This window comes from Sminthopsis crassicaudata, chromosome 2 (assembly GCF_048593235.1).
Source record: "Sminthopsis crassicaudata isolate SCR6 chromosome 2, ASM4859323v1, whole genome shotgun sequence".
Lineage (NCBI taxonomy): Eukaryota > Metazoa > Chordata > Mammalia > Dasyuromorphia > Dasyuridae > Sminthopsis > Sminthopsis crassicaudata.
This window is the reverse complement of record NC_133618.1, coordinates 115,165,982-115,189,520: the sequence shown is the minus strand read 5'-3', so window position 1 is coordinate 115,189,520 and position 23,539 is coordinate 115,165,982. Positions and strand designations below refer to the sequence as shown.

Sequence of the window (23,539 nt, the reverse complement as noted above, 5' to 3'; positions counted from 1 at the left end):
GCAGTACCCAAACCTTCCTTACTTATTGGAAGTTATAGACTTCTGTTAGTACCACCTGGGATTAAATCAGCTTTTTTGAAACCTATCTCATATAGAGCTTTCAATTCACTAAAACCATTGGATCTTTTTTCCCTCACAAAATGTTGCTAAGCTAAATCTCCTCTCATTCTGTAAAGATAATTTAAAAAAAATACAAGTGTAAAAATGAAGTTCTTCATGTATTATAATTAAATTTCATTGGATTAGTTTTAGTCTATCACTCTAGCTTTTCAAGATATTTTGGATCCTGATTCTGTCAGCTAATGCATTAGCTATGCCTTTCAGGTTTGTGTCATTGGAAAATTTAATAATGTATTTATATACACACACATATAGACATGTGTACACACACACACACACACACACACACACATATATATATATATATATATATGTGTGTGTATGCATGTATATTTATATGCGCTATTTGTGCCTTCATATGAGTTCCTGATTAAAATCCTAAATAGAAATGTCTGGACAGCACCAAAACTCAATCCCGTGGAGCCAAGATGTCTAAAATGTGGCCACATGTGGCCCATAATATTCCTGAGCCAAATTAAAATGTAATTGGGAAACGTTTAACCAAGTAACTAAAATACAATAAAACACAGATAATCTTATATTTTAAAATTAAATCAATATGTGACTTGTATATTGCAAATTGGTGGCGCATTCAGAAAGACTCATCTTCCCAAGTTCAAATCTAGTCTCAGACATTTACCAGCTGTGTAACCCTAGGCAAGTCACTTAACTCTGCTTGCTCAGATTCTCCATATGTAAAATGGCCAACCATTCAAGTAACTTTGGCAAAAAAAACCAAAAACCAAAAAACAAACAAACAAACCTAAATGGGGTCACAAAGAGTGAAAATGACTCAATAACTAAATCACAGTCGCACAGAGCTCCTTAAATATAGTTCAGTGTTTCTATCTGAGTTTAACACCATTTCTGTAGAAGACTATGTCCTGGGTCACCAAGTGTCTAAGATGATTCAGATGATTAATCATTACTTTGTGCTGGATCATTCACATAGTGGATAGAGTAAACTAAACGTAAGGTATTGCCATCTAGTCCATATTTCTCCTGTACACAGACATTTCTGGTATACAAAGATATATGGAGAGTTTGCTAAATGAGTCCTTGAAATCTAGGTTTGTTAATCAATAATGATTAAGAATTGTACTAAATAGGCTGAGGATTTGAAAGAAAAGCAAAAAAAAAGAAAAAACAACCTTATTTTCAAGGATCATATGGTTTAAGGGGGAAATAACACAAAACAACTTTACTGTTTGAATATATGGGATATATATCTAAAGCTATATAGGAAATATACATATTTACAAAAATATGTAGGATATATATTGAATATAGAAAAATTTAGGACAGATTAGAAATAACTAATGGAAGTTACTAGAATTGAGGGGGGTCAGGAAAGGCTTCCTGGATAAGGTGAAATTTTAGCTGGGACTTAAAAAAACAAAACTACTTAGCTTTGTCTGGCATGAATTGTTCTTAATGGATCCAAGAGGACATTTCCATATCTCTTTAAAAGTGCCTGCAAATGGCTAATAATTCATCCTAAAATTTCACCAGAAATCTAAATGAAGTACACCTGAATATAGTTTAAAGAAGTCATCTTTACAAAATATCAATAAGGTGATTGGCTATCTCCAGGCCTGTGGTACCTTTCCTGCCCTTCATGACTTTAAAAAAAAATCCCAAATAGTGGCTTTGCAAGTATACTTACTGTTTTTGGCACAAGCCCTTCCAACTCCCTACTCCAGGTATTTTCTCAGATTGGGCACAGAACTTCCTCCTCATTTTTGCCATTAGACCTCTCTGGCTAAAGTCTCAGCTAAAATCCAACCTCTACAGCAAAGAGCAAATTTCAGCTGTGTCTTTCCAATGCTGTCTGAACTAGATTAAAATATAATTGGATAATATTTTTAAAAATGAATAAAAATACAATAGAACATACATAATGCTAATATTTTCTAAATCAATATGTGGGCTCCATAGGTCCTTACATTATCTTTAGTAATCCCCCTATTTCTAGTTTAGTTTGACCCATTCTTAATTCTAGTGCCTTCCCTCTGGTGATTATTTCCCATTTATTAGGCACATAGCTTGTTTATATATAACTCCATTCTTGTGGTCTCTCCATTATAATGTGAATTTTCCTAGGGCAGTGATTGTCTGTTTGCTTTCTTTGTATCCCCAGTGTTTAACACAGGGCCTGGCACAGAAGCAGGCACTTAACTATATTGACTACTTACTGTGTGTCAAGCTTGCCCTATGCTAAGCTCTGGGACTATACTGTAAGAGAGAGGGGAGAAAAAGGATTACTGAGGGCACAAAAAATGGGAAAGACCCACTTGAATCACAGCATTCTGGGAAGAAAGGTTTGACAGAGGTGAAGGGGAAAGCTTTATGCTTGTGACTCTGTGGGATAGTCATTACTAGAGATTCAGAAAGTTTTAGTCTTCAGTCTATTTTTCAGTTTTCTTGGACTGCCAGGACTCAGCCTTAGGCTTTTGCTTAGCTTTTCTAACTTCTATTTTCCATCAGCTTACTTTGGATTTCATTCCACCATCATCATAATTTCCCCGTTCCCTCTGGGAAAAACTCATCAACCAGGAAACTCATAATCATAAAACTTTGGTACTCACATCTCATCAGCATCCTCAGAAGCCTTTGCCATTTTGACTAGAGGGCAGGGGGAAAAAAAAACTCTTCCCAAAACTGCCATAGAAAGATGGTTCAGAAACCCAGCAAACTAATTTGACATCAACTACTCTATCATCTAATAGCTAGATAGTGCAATGAAGATTGTGTGCCCGGCCTGGAATCAAAGACCCAAGTTCAAATATGTCTTTAGACACTTACTAGCTGTGTGACCCTGGGGAAGTCATTTAACCCTGTTGCCTCAGTTTTCACATCTGTAAAATGAGCTGAAGAAAGAAATGGTAAACCACTTCAGTTTCTCTGCCAAGAACCCCAAATGGGTTCATAAAGAGTCAGACATGACAGCAACACTAACTCCATCATCATTACATGAACTGAGCAGAAAGCAGAATCAAGAAAACATTGTACACATATGCGATGATCAACAATGCGGTGATTTGAGGGAATAGATTTGGGATAGAAAATGCCAATCACATCCAAAGAGAAATACGGAGACTGAATGTGGATCAAAGAACAGTATTTTCACCTTTTTTTTTTTTTTTTTTTTTTTTGATGTTGTTGTTTGTTTGCTTACTTAGATTTTTTTTCCTTCTTGTGTGTTTTTTTTTTCCTTTTAACTTTTGATCTTATTTTTCTTGCATAGCGTGACAAAATATTTTTAAAAGAATTGCATTTGTTTAACCTATGTTGGATTGTTTGCTATTTAGGAGAGGGGGGTCAAAGGAAAAGGAGAAAAATTTAGAACACAAAGTTTTGCAAAGGTAAATGTTGAAAACTATCTTTACCTATATTTGGAAAAAAACAAAATACTATGATAAAAATAATTTTAAAAAAAGAAATAAAGAAAAATAATAGAGATTTGCCTAGAGCACTTAGACATTAAGTGACTTTCTTAGGGTTACACAACAGGTATAGAAGTAAAGCTTAACCACAGTCTTTCTGACTTCAAATACAATTCTATTCACTAAATCAGAGGTGTCAAACTCAATTCTTGAGTGTGTCCAGAGATATTAAAATGTAAGAAAATAAAAAAAAAAAACCAAAAATACAAAATAGATAATGCTAAGTTGTGGTTTTTAAAGTCAATATGCAGTCATTAGATATATTTTTATTTGCGTTTGACAGTACCCTTCTGTCTCTCATTTTACCACTTAAATGCTTGGATTGGAAAAATTAAGGCAAAAGTTATAGGAAAAAGAGGATATAAAACCTTGAAACTGATGAGGAAAGGTATAGCTACCCTAGTCATCCAAAGTGAGTGAATTTATCCCAAGTAAAGAAATGTTAGTTATGGTGATTTTTTTAGGCCATTTAGGTTGTAGCTAAACATGCAAAAGGAAATGGGGAAGTGAGGCAAATGTAAAGATAATTCAGGCAATCTTTCTCCCCATCTTTCATATGCTTTGGCCATAATTATGAAGACATTTTGGTACAGTGAATACTTAGTCAATAATATTTCTTAGGTGCTAACTGACCAAATATACAGGAAATAATCAGAATACTTTAGCAGAAAATGTTGCATATATTCAGTATTTCATTCCTATATACTGCCTGCAAAATGACAATCCATTGACATATTATGACTATTTTCTAAATTATGACTAATTTCCCAAAAAGTGCTTTAAAATGATAGTCTCCTAATCAAACGTATGGGAATTATGAACACAAGGGGGTGGGGGGGAGATGAGAATTCCAAATAACGGGCCTCATAGTTCTGAAAATGTGGTTGGGAATTTGGTTAATGATTTTTTTTTTAAGTGAATATGAATCAGGAAAATGATCTCATGCTGGTGAAAGAGTTCAGAATGCCCCAAAGCCTCAGGTTTAATTTGAAAGGGAAGAAGAGGGGGGAGGGAAAAGAGAGATCACTTTTCCAGTGTGATTGCTAACCTCCCAAGACAAAATTAAAATTGTCAGGGTGACTCTGTTTTATCTTTCTTTTACTTAGAGAAATAAATACAACACATAAAAATCTCTTCCTGTTTTCCCATTCTTCTAAAACTGTACTATGAGAAGACTATTGTAGCCTTTACTGGAAAAGGAGTACTGAACTTCCTTCAAGAATGCTTTATTTCCAGAAAAGTAATTCTTTTAACATGAACTGAAGAAGTTTATCTTAAAGGCTACAATTTCTGTATAATGTACAAGTGTGGCTAGAGCTGATTTTTAATATGTCTATGTGTCTTTGGAGAATAGCCTGAATTTGATACAGCATTGCCTCACCTGGCTTGTATAAGCACTAAGATGACATTCTAGAGAAACCACTGTATCTATCTTTAGAAACAAGCATGTAGGAACATGGATTTAGGGCTACAAGGAACCTTGAAGATCATCTAGTCCAATCCTCTCCCTTCTAGAGATGAGGAAACTTAGGCTCTGGGGGTTAGGTTACTTGTTTAGGGTCACATGGGCTATAAATGGCAGGGCTGGGTTTTGAATCTAGGTCCTCTTATACCAAACCCAGCAAACTTTTTACAGCCTCATGCTGTCTCATCAGTCATGCAATATGTTGGAGGCAAATAGAAGTTGAATTTCTAAAGGAACTTTAGCTATTCCTTTCAAGTGAAATTCTATCTAACAGTTATATTGACTTATTTAGGGATAAAAAGGAAAATATAAATAAATATATATGTATATATACATATATTCATATGGCTATGTATATGATATGCTCAAACTTGACAGAAAAAGCAAACCTAAAGGAGTAATAAAATTGCTCTGTAAAAATGAAAATCACACACACACAAAATGAAATGTTTTCTATAAATGTCAAAACATCATAATGAGCTGTAATGTTGGTAAAGAAAAACAGATATAAAGTATGCAGGAGTGATTTTACATACTAGAACTGCGTAAACCTAGTAGACAAAATTGGAAAAAGCTGGATGTTACACCTCATTGATACTGGACCAATACTTGAACAAGAAAAAACAACAACACATCCACCTTCTCTTTTTGAAATAAAGGTACAACAAACTCTTGAGTTAAAAGGTTAAGTATTAGTCTATGTGTGGTTGATAAATGTAGGTCTAATCTAATCAGTGGCTGTAAGAGGCACCACCATCAGCTGGCTGCCCTGACCTAGGCTTCTAGTTTTCACAAGAGTAAGATTTAACAAAGATGTCGACTCTAGGCCTTTGACCTACTTGAGACCCTGTTCATGCTATCCTGACGTTCTGGTGAACAGACGGAGACTTTCAGTTCAAATCAGTACCATGTGCATTCTGCTAATATAACACATGGCTTTGAAATTAAAATGCAATGTGATCGAGTGCTTCAGGATATTTTAACAGCTAAGAGAAAGATTATAGCCAGATAAAGCTGGGCTTTTAGGGCATTTCTGCTCGTTCGTGGGCCTCCCTTTTACTTTGGACTAGACAAATTCAATTTTATTGTATTTCTTAAGAATTTGCTAGAAAAACAGAAAGTTTGGTGACTTATTTCATGGTTGATTGATCTTGGGGAAATGGGGATGTTGTAAGGTTTCTCTGTGACATGTGTCACCTATTAGATGGGTAGCCTTTTCTATTTCCAACTGAGCCAAACCAAATTAATTAGAAAGGGGTTTAAATTACAAGCTAAATACAATGAAAAGTAATAAAAACAGAAAATGACATTCAGGTCATCAATAATATTCCTGAGGTAATTCGACATTGATTTTTCTTCCTCACTATGATAAAGAGCTTTACAAGCTGCCAAAGTGACAACTTGACCCACAGTAGAGTAGTGTCCAGTACATGTGTGAAGAGCACAAATTTAATAATGGGACAGATTTATTTTCTTTTTGGTTCTCACTTTATTTCTGGAAGCGGGGTTCAGAGGAGGAAGCACTAGGCATTTAAGAGTTGGTGCCATTATTCAAGGGGCTGGGAGATTCTGTATTTCTTCCATTTCCTAAAAATCAAATGATAATTTTACTAAAAAAAAATTTAACTCAGCAGACAAGATATAATATGGCTGAGCATTAACAAAGATGAAAATGAGAGAAATGAAGTTTTTAAACATCACTCCAAAATAAAGCATGAAATCACATTAACTTCGTGTTCTTTCTAAATAAAGGGGAAAAGAAAAATTGTGCCAATTTTTTTTTTTTAATTGTCCCTCCTGCTCACTTACTCACAATACTTCTGAAGAGTTGTGAAAAATATATATAAAATTTTAGGGCAGGAAAAACTTGTCCTAAAATAGAGACCAAATTAAAGTAGGTGATTTTTGTTTCTAAAGTGTGGGTTGATTACCTGATTTATCATGCCATGAAAAATATTGGAAGGGTTTAGGACTGGTGATTCTCTATTTAGATAAATGTTATTATCTCCAGTGGACTGTGTTTTCACCCCTATGCCAGCAGACACTTGTTTCTTTTTTATTTTATTTTGTATGCTAAAGTACAGCCAAATGGCTAAAAATCATCACACTTAACATTTCTTATGTTAGGTAATATCACTTTGTATCACCATATGAGATCTACTCTTTCAGGCTAAATTCTTCGTATTCTTTCACAGATCCTTTGTTGCTATTGTTATTTACTTCCATTTGGGGTTTTCTTGGCAAAGACACTGGAGTGGTTTGCTCTTTCCTTCTTTGGCTCATATTTCAGATGAGGAAACTGAGGCAAACACAGTTAGATGGCTTGTCTAGAGTCATATAGATTGTTAGTGTCTTAGGCTGGCTTTGAACTTGAGTCTTTCTGAATCCAGGCTCGGTGCTCTGTCTAATGAGCCACCTACAGTCCCAGATCATTTGTTACTTCTGCTTTAATCATTCAATAATATGCACCATATTCCACAAGTAAAATCAAACTGAATCTAGGTACAAGGTCCATGTTACAGTGCTTACCCTAGATTACCTATTGCTGGATGCAGTGGTTATATCTCTCCTATATTGATAAGGGTTAATTATACATATAGTGAGTGACAGGGATATCTGTAAGATTGAAGGAAAAAAGACTATATACTAAAGAAGGGTTCGTGGGGTGTCTAAGGAACCACATCCTCTGATGAGAAGGCTCAAATGACGCTAGGGACCAGAGTGAGCATCTCAAGCTTCCTTCCTGGACATGCAGTTCTTTGTCTTATGCCATAAAACAGCAACATGAATACTGAGATGGTTTCTAGAACAACATATGTAATTAGAGAAGTATCCTAAGTATTATTCTCTTTGTGCAAGGGAGGGAAGGGGGAACTCTTCCAAATGGCTTTTTGGAGACCAGAAAAAAAAGTTTTATTGTAGGACTATATCAACTTTTTCCCCTAAATCTCTCAAAAAATAATGCAAGTTGATGGGAAAGTGTCCTTTTAAAAAAAAAAAATACAAATTCATTTTACAAAAAAAAAATAAAAAACAAAAAACTTTTCTGGGTTATTTTATTTTCATGTCTTTTATCAAAACTGCTTTGTTTCTATTTTATTTCTATGGTATTTCCCTTGGTTAAAAAGTAAGCTGTTGGAGGATAGGGACCTATTTCACTATTGTTCTGTATCTCAGGTTCTGAGCACAGTGTCTCATAAATAGTAATCACTTAATATATTCTTGTAAACTAATTAAAGTCTAGATTACAATCTGAATTTTATCATGCTCGAATACAAATCAGCTTATTCAATAAGCATTTATTAAGCACCTATGATGCACAAGGTATTTTGCTAGATATTAGGGATATAGAGGTAAAATATCCTCTAATATTTTCTGTCCTCAAGTAGTTTACGTTCTATTAGAAACAGTAAATTCAGTGAATGTCTATATATATTCATATGCTTGTATATCTGTATTGAGTCTCAAAACAAGTTAAGAATTATAGAGGAAGAGTCAAAAAGGGAAGTATATTCAGGACATTAAGTAAAGATTCTCTCACAATATGCAAGAACAGAGGCTGGTTTGAGTATTGGAATATTTAAATACCTTGGTTTAGGGTGGAACTATTATGTGGATGATACTTTCCTAAGCCTTGGGATATGTTACATCGGACCCTTTCTGACCCCATTTGAGGTTTTCTTGACAAAGATCCTGGGGTAGTTTGCCATTTCCTTCTCCAGCTCATTTTACAGATGAGGAAACTGAGGCAAACAGGATTAAGTGACCTGTTCAGGATCACCCAGCTAAAAAGTTCTGAAGCCAGATTTGAATTCAGGAAGATGAATCTCTCTGACTCCAGGCCCTGCACTCTATCCACTGTGCTATTTCTCTATGCTAAAGGCTTGGGCACCTAAATAAAAAAGGCAGGAGAGTCCACACTCTCAATGAAGTTTTATCAACTACAGGAAGACAATAGATTAGTGGTGATCAGCAAAATATTTTGGACTGGGAAGTCACAGTGGAGTCTTAGGGAAATTAATTGAAATATCCTTTTCAGGAATGATGGCACTGATTTGATTACTATTCTGAGAACTAAAAATGGAATACAGAAGTGGGGGGGAAACAAGCACTATTCACAACTGAGTAGTCTTGGAGCTGAAACATATCCTGCCATCATATGGTCAGTAGCAATTATCTCCACTGATACAATTCCCCACTGGCTTGAAATCTCAGAGTAGTCTGAAAGTCAGAGAAATTATGCCCCCACTTACAGAGCTACCATCAGAAGTATAACTGGAACCCATATTTTCCTGACTCCAACAACTATTCTCTATTTACTACGGCATGCTGCCCTAAGTTGCTTGATACAACAGATGCCATACTTGTTGTTCAGTTGTTTTCAATCATGTCTAACTCATCATGAGCATATTTGGATTTTTCTTGGCAAAGAGACTGAAATGGTTTGCCATTTCCTTCTCCAGCCTGTTTTTATAGATGAAGAAATTGAGGCAAAAAGAGGTTAAGGGATGTGCTCAGTAGGAAGTATCTGAAGCCAGATCTGAACTCAGGAAAATGAGTCTTCATGACTTTAGGGCTGGCCTTTTATCCACTGCACCATCTACCTGTCAAGGAGGTCTCTATGGAATGTCAAGGGAAGGTTTCATCTTAGGTCCTGAGAAAACCATCCCCAGCGAAATAAATTTAGGATGTTGTTGAACATAGATCTAACAGATGGGCCATCTGACGGATTTAATTGTGCTTCACCTATAAATAGATGAATTCTCAAAGCAATCAATGAAGTTAAGCAGAGCCAGGTAGAGAAAAAGCATAGCTATATTTGGATACTAAAGAGACCTAGAAATTGGCATCAAATTATTGTTATTATTACTTGTAGCTGGGAAATCCTTCTAACTCAAAAGTGTTATCAAAACAATAAGGGCAAGTAGGTGAGACAGTGGACAGAGCTCTGAACCTGGGGTGATAGAAAGTTCTGAGTTCAAATCCAGCCTCAGACAGCTACTATTTGTGTGATGCTGGGCAAGCCATTTAACCATGCTTGTCTCCATTCTCTTATCGTAGAGTAAGGATAATAACAGCCCCTACCTCCTTGGGTGTTTGTGAGATAAGGTGTATTGCACTTAGCACAATGCCTGGAATATAGTAGGAACTATATAAAGGCTAACTATCATATAATCAGCATCATTATCACAAGAACATTCACATGAAAAAAAATCTATGTTCTTGGAGCATGCACAAGAAAAGATTAACTTTTTAATGGAACTGTTAACAAGCTAACAACAAGCCCAGGTTTTTAATGAAATAACAAACTGATTAATAAATTTTTAAAAGAGATTGATTAATTAATTGAAGATGCAATTGAAATGATTTTTTGAAAAATCAACTAAAACCACCGCCAAAAGGAGGAAAAAGTAAATTTTGAAAAGTAGGGGAAAATTAGATAAATCCAAATCAGAAACTAGAGAACTGTTTAAAAAAAAAAAAAAAACCTCAACAACAAATTAAGCATTTATTACGAATTTACATTTACTACGTTCAGGCATTATTCTAAAGTCCTTTTACCTAAACTGGGAGAGGACAAAACAAATAAAAAGAATTGAAGGCTAATACCAGTAATGGAAATTGATTTAGAAATTGTAAATAAAATCCTGGCCAAAAAAATAAAACCCAAGAACACTTGTGATTTATCTAAAAATCACTGACTATAATCAAATTTGATTTAAGTTATGGATACAAGGATGACTCACCATTAGAAAAACAATTAACATAATGAATCATATTAAAAACAAAAACATTCAAAGCCTCACAATTATATCAGTAGATACTGACAAAATCTGACATAATACAACTTTCATTTATGCTAAAAATAAAAGTCCTACAAAACAAAGTAAATGAAGGATCTTTTTTCACATGATAAAAAGTATCTCAAATTAAAACACAGCATTTTATTCTGTGGGAAAACACTAGAATCTTTCCAAATAAATATCAAAATAAAGGAAGAAGACCTTTTTTCCTTGTTGTTAAACATAGTTTTAAAAATGCTAGAAATTGCAATAAGACAAGGGAAAGAAATGAAAGGAGTAAAAGCAAGGCAAAGAGGAAAGGAACTGCTCCCTCTTTTATGATTATGTGATAGTTTATTTAGAAAATCCTTAGGAATCAGGAAAGAATGATTCAGAACATTAATAACTTTAGTAAAATATTAGGTTTTAAAATAAGTCACAAAACAATGGTATTTCTAGATAGTAATAATTAAAACCCAAGAGAGTACAACAAAAGAAAGAAAAGTCCCATCCAAAATAACTCCAAAATTCACAAAATATCTTAGTTGATCTACAAAAATAGGCTCAATACCTGAAGAGATGTAATTGTAAAATATTCCTTAATAAATTAAAAAAATTAATAATTGAAAGGATATTCAGTGCTCTTGGCTGGACTGGGCCAAAATAACAAAAAATGATAGTAGTACCAAGATTAATTTATGGATTTAGCATTATACCAGTTAGACTAAGGACATACTTGTAGAACTAAATAAAACAATAAATACATAATTTGAAGAAATAAAAAATACAGAATATTAAAGTAAATCATGAAGGAAAGTATGAATTAAAGAAGAATAGCACCTACAGATTGGAAATTATATTATAAAGGAACAACTCATTACATTTACTAATAAAAGGGAACACATGCTGAATGTAAAAATAATTGATTGTTTGGCAACATTCTTTTAAGCCAAATAAACTCAGGGATTATAATTTGCTATCCAATCCAATCCAACAAGCAATTAAACCTTAAAACTGCAGTAAGACTTTTGTGACATCTTATATTGAAGTTCAAGTTATGTGCAAGGCACTGTGGTTAATACTGAGAGGAGTCTCTTATCTAGGAGTTTATTTTACCGGAGTCAATTCAAATCAACAAGCATTTATGAAGTACTTACTATATGCCAGTTACTGGCATACAAATAAAAACAAGTCTCCACACTCATTCTTATGGGAACAATAGGCAAAAACCTATATAAAAGCAAAATACATACAGGATAAACTGAAGATAATTACAGCATTATCTTTAATGGGAGATTGGGAAAGGCTTCTTATAGATGGGGGATTTTAAACTGAAGCTTGGAACGATCTCTGAAGAGGGAAATTCTTTATGTTTGGTTAAAAAAATGCTTATTTTAGGGGGCAGCTAGGTGGCGCAGTGGATAGAGCACCAGCCCTGAATTCAGGAGGACCCAAGTTCAAATCTGGTCACAGACACTTCACACTTCCTAGCTGTGTGACCCTGGGCAAGTCACTTAACCCCAGCTCAGGGGGAAAAAATGCTTATTTTAGAAAAAATGATACATTAAAAATGACAGTGCAAGCTTACTTGCTAACTTGGGTTACAAGCGATTTACTCATACAGTCACCATTTGTGCCCAAGCCCCCAGATCCATGATGTAGGAGCCATTGCAGTGGTAATATAATAAATATACAGGAAAACTATACTTTTAAAAATGAATGGGAGGAAAAACTGAAAGTGAGGATCAACTTAGGGAAGTTGAACTTGAGGATCTACTGAAGGCAAGGTATGGGAATCACCAAGATCCTTAATTCTTTTTCTATACAATCTTATAATACTATCTGAAATTCCACCATTTGGAGCTTCATTTGGGCTAACAAACATTCCTGTTGAAAAAATGAAAATCTCTAGAAACTATTGTTGTAACTTAACCAGACTATTATTAAAGATCAACAGGAAATTGAAATCTAAGATAATTGAAGGAGTTGTTGAAACACATTTTGACATTGTGGATTTTTAATAAAGGGTTGCAATTATTATAGTTTGTTAGTCTCAAATTAGTATCATCTTATGATGTTATAAAGTCACAAATAAAATCCCATTTTATTGAACAGAAAGATTTGCCAATATGTGTAAACAATTATTATTTGAATATAGCTTAACCTGAATTCAATTTTTTAAAATATCTAATAAAATAATGAATTATTAATTTAAAATATTAAATATATATTGTGATTTAAAACTCACAGGACTTTGATTTTTAGCTAGAAAAGATCTTAGGAGTCATCTATTCTAACTTCCTCATTTTACAGACTGAGAAATCAAGGCCCAGAGAGGTTAGATGGCTTACCAAAAAGTCATAGGAGTTATAAGTAGTAGAATCATGATCTGAACTTATCCTGGACTAATGTTGTGAGGATCAAATAAAATAATATATGCAAAGCACTCTGCCAAATTAAAAAAAACCTATAAATATAACTATTATTATTATTATTAGAGCCAGCACTTAAACCCATGTTTATAACTCTGATGACTCTGTTACCTATCCCATACAGTGCCTCAATTAAATGATTCTGAACTGAGACAAAATTTGTGGGACTAAGAAAGGGGAAAAAAACCCAAACAAACAAAAAAACAAACCAAAAAAACCACCATTCTTCTAGGCTGTAGCTTTTTTTTTTTTTTTTTTTTTAAGGAAAGACTTTCCAAAAGTCACAGGGATAATTTTTTGTTTTTATTTGTTAACATGACAATTACATTATAAATAAAATTATACATCTTCCAAATTGAATCAACATATATGTTGATACTCAATGTAACAATGAGCATGGTGAAAGAGAATTTTTTAAAACAATTGTAAAATATGATTCAGGACTAATGATTGTGAGAAATCAATAACAATAGCAAACTAGCAACTTGGAGACGACAAAGAAGCCTAGGGTTACACAGCTAGGACGTGTTAAGTGTCTAAGGTCACATTTGAACTCAGGTCCTCCAGACTTCAGGGCTGGTGCTCACTACACCATCTAGTTGCCCCTCAGCATTCCTATTTTATTCCCCAGCCAGTCCCCTCCCTAACCTCCTGGCTCCTTTCCCCATTCTAAAGCACAGTTTCTTCTTTCTTTCTTTCTTTGCTTGTTTATTTATCTATCTTTAGCACACATTGCTTTATGAATCATGTTGGGAGAGAAAAATCAGAGAAAAAGGAAAAAATCATGGGAGAAATTAAAAAACAGGAAAAAAGTGAACATAGCACGTGTTGATTTACATTCAATCTCCATAGTTCTTTTTCTGGATACAGATGGCATTTTCTGTCCAATGTCTATTGGAATTGCTTTGGATCACTGAACCACTGAGAAGGACCAAGTCTTTCATAGCTGATCATCACACATTCTTGCTGTTATTGTGTATAATGTGTATTCCTGGTTCTGCTTCTTTCACTCAGCATCAGTTCATGCAAATCTTTCCAGGGCTTTCTAAAATAACCTTGTTCATCATTTTTTATAGAGCACTAATATGCCATTATCTTCAGATATCACAATTCATTCTTTCCCCAACTGATAGGCACATACTCATTTTCCAATTCTTAGCTACCACAAAAAAAACCTGCTACAAACATTTGTGCACATTTGGGTCCTTTTGCTTCCTTTGTGATTTCCTTGGGATACAGACCCAGTGATGGCACTGCTGGGTCAAAGGGTATGCACAGTTTGATAGCCTTTTGGGCACAGTTCCAGATTGCTCTCCAGAATGGTTGGATTATTTCATAACTCCATCAATAATGCATTAGTGTACCAGTTTTTCTACATCCTCTCCAATGTTTATAATTATCTTTTCCTGTTATCTTAGCCAATTTGAGGTGTGACATAGTACCTCAGAGTTGTCTTAATTTGCATTTCTCTAATCAACAGTGACAGAGCATTTTTCATATAACTGTAGATGGCTTTAATTTCATCATTTGAAAATTGAATGTTCATATCCTTTGACCACTTATCAATTAGAGAATAACTTGTAGTCTTATAAATTTGACACATTTCTTTATATATTTTAGAAATGAGATCTCTATCAGAAATACTGGCTATAAAGATTTTTCCCCGAGCTTTGTACTTCCCTTCCAATCCTGTTTCAGTTGGTTCTGTTTGTGCAAAACCTTTTTAATTTAATGTAATCAAAGTTGTCCATTTTACCTTTCATAATATTTTCTAGTTTCTCTTCTAATATTTAACTAAGACCAGCTGGCTATACTGCAGGAATAGTGGTTTTGATCTCCTCTCTTTGCTTTTCTACCTCTATCTCTTTTTCTGGAGGGAGAAGTGGTACAGAGTATTCTGAGTACCAATAAATCTGAAGAAAGGGACACCAAGGTAAAAGATTCTAGAAGAGGAGGTAGAGAGATGCTAGAAACTATTTCAAGCAGCTCCTTATGGTAAGCCTTCAAACCAGGAAAAAGGAAGGAAATACTTTCTTCTTATAAACTACCATATGGTGCTCAGGACCCATAACTCATATTGATATTATTAGAATTAGAGTTTAGTAACATTATGGGTTAGAAAGGCTGTTTGGAAGTGGACCCCCATTTATAACATTTTTTATAACAATCCGACCCCCTTTATAACATTTTTTCTAGACAATGCATTCTGAAATTCATTTGTAATTTGGAGAATGCCTACCTTATATTCTTCTAAGTCCCCAAAGAAAAGTAATAAGCAACTATAAGACAACTTAACTGTAGCTCATGGACCCAATACCCAAAAGAGATGGAAAATCAGATGAAAAATTCTTCAAACTTATTCCCATTACTTTAATTCTGGATGTGAATTCTACCACTAAAACTATTAGGAAAAAAATGTCATGCTTTAAAAAGCAATAGGATGTATCTGGAAATGAAGTTAAAAAAAAATTAAGGTTTATTGTTGTTGTTGTTTGTTTGTTTTTTGTTGTTTGGTATCCTAGATATGTACTTTCTGGTCTTTTTAAAACTTAGGTGTGGGGGACTTCCGGGCCAAGATGGCGGCGTGGAGGCAGACAGCTGCTTGAGCTTCGTGTTTTCTCTCAGGACTTACTTCATGACAAGCCTCGGAGTTAATGCTTGACCGGAAAAGAAACCCACAAATAATCACCAACAGAAGACATCCTTGAAATTCACCAGAGAAGGTCTGTGTTTGCTCGGGAGAGGGTTGAACAGACTGGGTGCAGACTGAGGGCAGGCAGCAAGAGCGAGACAGGCAGCTTCGGTTCTGCACATATATATATATTGTACCTAGGATATACTATAAGATATTTAATATGTATGGGAATGCCTGCCATCTAGGGGAGGGGGTGGAGGGAAGGAGGGGAAAATTTTCAACAGAAGGGAGTACAAGGGATAATGTTGTAAAAAAAAAAAAAAAATTACCTATGCATATGTACTGTCAAAAAAAGTTATATTATAAAATTAATTAAAAAAAATAAAACAAAAACAAAAACAAAAAAACTTAGGTATGATTCAAGGTCCATCAAAAATGTTCCTTGTACTATGCAGCCTTTTTGATCCCTCCAAATCAGTATGCTCTCTCTCTTTTGAAGCCCCATAGTACTTTATCCCCACTTAGGTATATAGAGAGGAATTGGACATGTGATTTCATTGGTATATGGTGGTCCTCAAACTTTTTGATTTCTTTAAAATAAACAATTATTTTTAATAGCATTTTATTTCTTCCCATAATTTCCAATTATTTTTTCAATGTAAGGGCAATTTATATACTCATGTTTTTATAAAATTGTGAGCTTCAAATTTTCTTACTCCTTTCTTTTTCCCCAAGATAATAAGCAATTTGACATAGGTTATATATTTGCATTCATATAAAGCATATTTCCATATTTACATTAAAGAATTATTGAAGATACTAAAAGAGCTTTACTATATATGGGTTACGCACTCTTCATTGTTTATTGAATTAGAAATGGAAATAGAAAACATTTTAAAATATTTATAAATTACCTTAAATAGTAAGAAACCCATTTTATGGTAAAATAAACAACACATATTTACAGAAAATATATTTTTCCAAAATAACAAATACTTAATGAGAAGAGTGTCATTGTTGTACATATTTTTTTGCCTATTTCTTGAATGTTTAGTTTAATAGAAGAGTTGGATTTTCATATCTGTTTTGGTTTTTAATCTATTGTGACATGTTATTTTGACTGAAGCATATTAAGAAAATCTAGCCTTATAAAAATATAGTTGGAAAAGAGGAAATTATTTTAAAAGGCAAATAACATCCAAGAATCATTATGAAAAATTTTGACCTGAAGAACATATCTTAGAGACCCCTGCTCATACTGTGGGAACTACTGAAAATGGGAGCTCTTATGCAGGCTGATCAAAGTCTTCTCTAAATCTTGATAATAATAGCTAAAAAAAATAACAAAATAGTAACAATCTGATGAATGAGTTTTGAAAAGTGTATTGTAAATTACTTTCTTTGGTCCTTACAGTAACCTTATATGGTACCCATTTCATTGATGAGGAAAATGAGGTTGAGAATGGTGAAGAAGGACTTGAGCCTAGGTGTTCTAGACTCTAAGGTGAGATCTCTATCTGTTCTGCAACACTATCTTTCCTGGCCCCTCTTTGACAATTCAATTCTTTCATATGTTTAGACATGTATCTACATACATAGGTTCATTAATAAACAATATGTACAATTTCACTAATGTAAAATAATTTAACCTTCATGTTTAAAAAGACTTCTTACAATCTGATACAGTGAACAGTAACCCCAAAGATTTAATCCATTTTTTTCATTGCATATGATGTTCCCCAAGGTTTAATGAAGTTATTGTTGAATATTCCTAATAAGTCTGACCAAAACTTTACAATATGAATCACTATCTTTATTTTTTCTCTTATTTTCCCTTATTAGATTGTAAACTCCTTAAGGTCAGGGACTACATTATTCTTCTTCTTTTGATACTCTTCAAGTACCAAGCCCAGTGTCTAATTTGCTGGATAAATAGTTGTTGAGCTGAATTAGAAGCCAAAAACTGTCTATGAGCTTATCTTTCAATGTCAAGAATAGTTATAATTTAGTGAAACTTGCATCAGTGACTTTGCTTGAACTACTTTGAAGGTGGGTAATGAACATAGTTTTCACTGTTTTTTCTGGATTATGACAGCAAAGAAGAAGGACCATCTTATCTACTGACTAATGAAAACATGAATCACAGAACACTGTCACCAGATCATTTGCAAGAAAATGATAAATGCCCTAAAGAAAGCCTTGGGATGCTATATGTAAATCTGAGGCAAGAAGATCTCATAAGTTCTTTGACAACATTAAGCCAGTTCCTAGCAATGAAGCAATTAGAAGTATGAATGAAACAATCACCATTGACAGCTGGAACAAAAGCACCAGGAAACAGCTTAAGAGACTACTTAGAATCACCCTAGATATAGACCACCCTGATAGGAAAGTGATACGACCAATTCCAAAGTTCTAAGGAGTCCGGAAGAATTTGCCTTAGAAACTAAAAGTGAAGAACCCACATATCATTAGTTTCTGGGTATAATTACCTAAGCTTGGATGAGGGCATTTCTTATTTAACAATTGATGTCAGGAAGGAATCAGCCAAAAAGATGCTCATACGTTGCATAGAGAGGTTCAGATGGAAAGTAACTTTTTTTCTTCTTCAAATGATGGGAGATTTTTCACACAATCTTGTGTCAGAGCTAGAAACTTATCTAAAGTAGGGCCTAAAGTGATTTTTGATGTCCATAAATAGACTTAAGGGAGTGAAAAAAGAATTCATAGAAAAAATTCTTTATTTTTGACCTCTACATCCATATTTGGAAGCATATGTGAGGAAACAAGGTCAATGTGGGGTGTGGGACAAATAGTATGAATCCTCTCTCTGATATCTATTAGCCAGGGGACTCTGTATATATTATTTCATCTTTATATACCTCCAGCAACTATCCTAGAATGTATATTTTAAGTCCTAGGAAGTCAACCAGTCTGAAAAAATTCCAGATACCATGTGACTTCAATCGATCAACATATTTTCGTTAAGAATCTACCATGGGCTATATGAAGGTTATGGAATATTATTGCTCTGTAAGAAATGACCAGCAGGACGAATATAGAGAGGCTTGGAGAGACTTACATCAACTGATGCTGAGTGAAATGAGCAGAACCAGAAGATCACTGTACACTTCAACAACAATACTGTATGAGGATGTATTCTGATGGAAGTGGAAATCTTCAACATAAAGAAGATCCAACTCACTTCCAGCTGATCAATGATGGACAGAAATAACTACACCCAGAGAAGGAACACTGGGAAGTGAATGTAAATTGTTAGCACTACTGTCTATCTACCCAGGTTACTTATACCTTCGGAATCTAATGCTTATTGTGCAACAAGAAAATGGTATTTACACACATATATTGTATCTAGGTTTTACTGTAACACATGTAAAACGTATGGGATTGCCTGCCATCGGGGGGAGGGAGTGGAGGGAGGGGGGGATAATTTGGAAAAATGAATACAAGGGATAATATTATAAAAAAAATTACTCATGCATATATACTGTGGGGGAAAAAATTCTAAAAAAAAAAAAAAAAAATCTACCATGGGCCAAGGCTCTGAGCTAGGCAATGGAGAAACAAACTCTGCCTTCATGGAACTTACATTCTTTTTTGGGAAGAAAGAACATGTTCAAAATAGAAACAAAATAAATGCCATAATTAATTTCAGAAGGCATCTACAAGTAGCTGGATGGAAAATCTAAGTGCTTAAACAAGCAATTCATTTAAGAGCTTTGTTTAAACTGAATAAGCGTAATAGAAACTTGGTATTGAAGAGCCAGAGGAGAGAGTACATATCAGTGATGGGGAACAGCATATGCAAAGGCATGGAGACTGGAGATCCCCTAGCCCACATTCTCAACTATAGTGTATGTCACATTCCGTTCTGGAACAGATTTGCTATCTGTGAGACTGTAATTGGCTACTGCAAGTCTCCTTACTCTACATTGCACCACCACTTCCTTGTCCCCAAAATCCCCAAAAGGATTCCTCTACAGATTTACAACAGCCCACCCTCTGATCCATGAATGAAGAACTGGGGAGGCTAATTAGGTTAGGCTTAACCGTATTTTCCTCAGACCAGATGTTGCTCAGAAGATTTATGAGGTATAACAAAGAATTAATAGATATATCATTGCATAAAATTTAACAAGGACTATTTTTCACATAAAGAACAAAATGTTCACAAGGTAGAAATAACACAGTAGTAATAATATCCCTGAAAGCAGCTATCGCCTCCCTACTTCTCCCATTTCTTTAAAAAGCTTTGGAAAAGATGGATGTAGTCTGGCTACAGACTACATACTCTTTGGAAGAAAAGTCTTATGTAATAATAGAGGCACATTCCTCATCACTTTTCATATAAAAGATATTATGACCTTTGTAAGAGTTTAAGAAGAAAAACTATATTAAGGGAAGATAAAATATGGCCTTGGATGATTATTCCATCATGCATTTTAATATGTATTTATGCAAGAATTCACAAATAAAGACTCACTTATATATGTTATAACTTCCATAGCAATGGGGCTGACACTGAAGCATTCCTTCTTCCTCTTGGCAGAGAAGTACTACACAACAGATGCAGAAGGAGTCTACACCATTAGACATGGCCACTGTTTTACAAAATAACGGATTTAAAGATGAAAGGGAATCTGAAAGGTCCTCTACTATATAGCTTCTCTATATAGGAACTTCTACTACAAAGCTACAACTGTGGGTTGTAATATGGGGTTGTGCAACTGAATTATGATTTATTATTGGTAAATGTTTTATTTGCATACCTATTTTATATTCCTACATACCCAAGGTCACGTTAAAATTTCTCAGGAGAAAAGGGATTGCAAGTAGAAAAATGTAAGTTACTCTCATCTAGTCCAACTTCATTTTATATGTAAGGAAGTCAAGGCACAGAGTGATGAAAAAACTAACTTGTCCAAGATTATCAAATTCAGTTCCATTTGCTCTAAATCCAGTACATTTGCCATTCTTTCAAACTGGTCTTCCTCTAGTTTTTCCATACATGGCCTTCCAGATTTCTTTGTTGCAAGAGTGGTGTGTGTGTCTAAAGTAACTGGGAAGTAACTGTCATTTAAAGAAGGGCATTAAAAAAAGATTATTTTTTAAAAAGGTTACTTTTCTAAAAACTTATAAATGTCTCCTAAATCCAAAACTAATAATGTAAAAAAGAAGCAGGCAAGAATGATATAACTATATGAATTGAGGTCATGTCACTTTTTAACACATTAGTTCCTCACCGTAAGGTAGGTTTAGTACATAGAGCTTTAATTTTGTGTTTTGTTTTGCTTTTAAATGGTGGACCACATTTTTGGCAGGTTATCTGTGCAACCAGTTTTCTAGTTTTTTCATCAAATGCAGTACCCCATGAAATGTCCTAGCTGTGAGATTAGTATTATATTGCTTGAGCCATTCAGAGAAAGAAGTGCCTAAAGAAATTTTAGGTACACTGTGTGAAATGGAGGTATAATAGAGGGTAATAGACTTTGAGCCCTGTATTTTGTGAGATTTGTTGCAGTTGACCAATGGCAAAAGAGAAAGCACTTCTGTTGCTGCTCTGAGCCAGATGAATAGAGCTCCCCACTTCAAAGAGTTAACATCTCTTGTGTGTAATGGTAGTAATCACCTGATTACATATCTAGATTTTTGTTTATTTTTCAACAGACCACTGTCTAAAAAAAAAAAAAAATCATGCTGTCTTACATTCTGGTCCTCCGTCACCTTAACCATTATTCCCACTGTGTAAAGCAGAGCACAAATTTAAGGTGACAAAGCACCAGTTGGTAACTGTGAAGAGTGCTACGAAAGCAGAAACCTCCAAGTATCGCACAGCCATTATGAAATAACTGACCTATATGAAACTGCTACCATGGTTCACAAATTTATTGTCAGGTTCCAGCCTCTAGCTGTTCTCTGATTGTTCTAAATACTTGACAAACTGAAGCCTTTTCACTTTCCGTTCAAATTGCCTCATCTCCCTGTCAGAGCGCCATGGGGGACTCCATTACTTTTCTGACTTCTTTCCCCTCCTGACAAGTCATTTAGCTGGCTTCTTGTTGTGAAGGCTGTCCATGTCAAATTAGCCAAGGCCCCTATTGTCCTTATTACCACTCGAAAAGCTATCATGAGTAATGCTACGGGGTCCCTCAGTTGTCATCATGTGTCAGAAAGAAAGGGAGTGTGGTTACATATAGCTGACAGGTAATTTCAGTGTCTACAATTACCCCAATTAGTCTTGTCATAAACAATTCGATAAATGCACACCAATACAAACAGATAAACACACCAAGGTCTCTCACTATTAATGTTGGGTAATGGGTAAATCAGTGATATAATGCTGCATTTTATTTATTTTTTTAAACTATTCTCAGCTGGGAGCTTGGCAGTTGCTACCTGGTCAGCACAAATTGTACTATCTACTTTCATTAGTTCATCACCACAAGAGAATTTGAAAGGCTGTGACAAAATTCATTTAGACCGAGAGAGAAAGAGCAGATTGCCTAAAGCAGGTGTTATAACAAAGATAAAACAAAGGTTTTCTTTTGTCAGTTCAGTGCCACGATGGGCTTTAAAGTAGACTTTTTTGTGTTTAAAATCCAAGCAAATGAAATATGATAGAAATGGGGAGTAGGGGGAAAATGTGTTTGTGCTGAAATTAGAAACATGATTTGAAAAGGAAGAAAAAAAAAATCTCTCCACTGGGTGTTTTATTCAGCAAGTATGTATTGAGCAAAATTGGGACTGGGTATTTTTCACATACATCATCCCAATTCTTTCAAGTCGATGATCTAAAAATTTGAAAAACTATACCTTATGACTACATGAAGTACTTCAAATGCTTTACATTAACCAGGCCTCAGCAATGCCAGGGATTCAGAAGGGTTTGTTTAATAGAGGCTTCCCAATTTTCACTTGCCAAATTCCCAGTAATGAGGGAATGAAGTATTGCCAAGTACAAAATATGGGGGTCCTCTATGACTTTTATATATATATATATATATATATATATATATATAATATAGACCTATTTTGGTACATCACCCTTCAAGAAGGTTTATATAGCAATCCCCTCTGAGCAAGGGACCCTTGAGCACATGTCCCTCAGCCATATAAACAAATGCTTGAAACTAGCCACCTTGAGTCCACTGTAGCCAGCCTATTTGCTGACCGCAGCCTTAAGTGACGGCTGAAAAACCCAACACAAGGATGATGTTGTAGGAAATCGCTCTTGGCAACTATTTGTTCAAGCTCAAGATTCTTCCTCCCCCTGGCCCCCCCATCCCTTTTTAAACCAACACTAAGAACCCACCAGAAAATAGGACAGGTCTCCCTAATGAGTAATCTATTTTAGCACAGTCTTGTCTAGGCATGACAGTTTACTGAGAGGCTTGAAAAACTCGTAATTACCAGTGTTACAGGGCAATTAATGTATATTACACTGCACTACTCATGGCAGCAACTGTCATTTTCTCAATAAAAATGAGTACTCTTCAGCGAAAGGTGACATTAATTGGGACTTTAATGACTATGCAGAGGAGCTGAAGCCAAATATGAACAAAACAGCGATTCAATGAGAGACTTCAGAAACGAGAAAATTGTACTAAAATGAGATTAATTGCTGTTTAGAAAAAGGA

The 23,539-nt window shown here is 34.7% G+C and overlaps 1 protein-coding gene across 3 annotated transcripts in view; it reads right to left on the bottom strand.

Moving 5' to 3' along the window:
* CDIN1 (CDAN1 interacting nuclease 1) overlaps positions 1–23,539 on the bottom strand; it is a 265,077-nt gene that overhangs the window by 37,165 nt on the left and 204,373 nt on the right. The window contains exon 11 of one of the 3 annotated variants that reach the window (XM_074287063.1): positions 13,652–15,903. The exons of the other annotated variants lie outside the window; for them this stretch is intronic. Within the exon in view, the coding sequence (XP_074143164.1) occupies positions 15,789–15,903 (115 nt within the window). The 3' untranslated portion in view covers positions 13,652–15,788. Of the gene's footprint in view, positions 1–13,651; positions 15,904–23,539 lie in introns of those variants that run through there. 3 annotated transcript variants of the gene reach the window in all.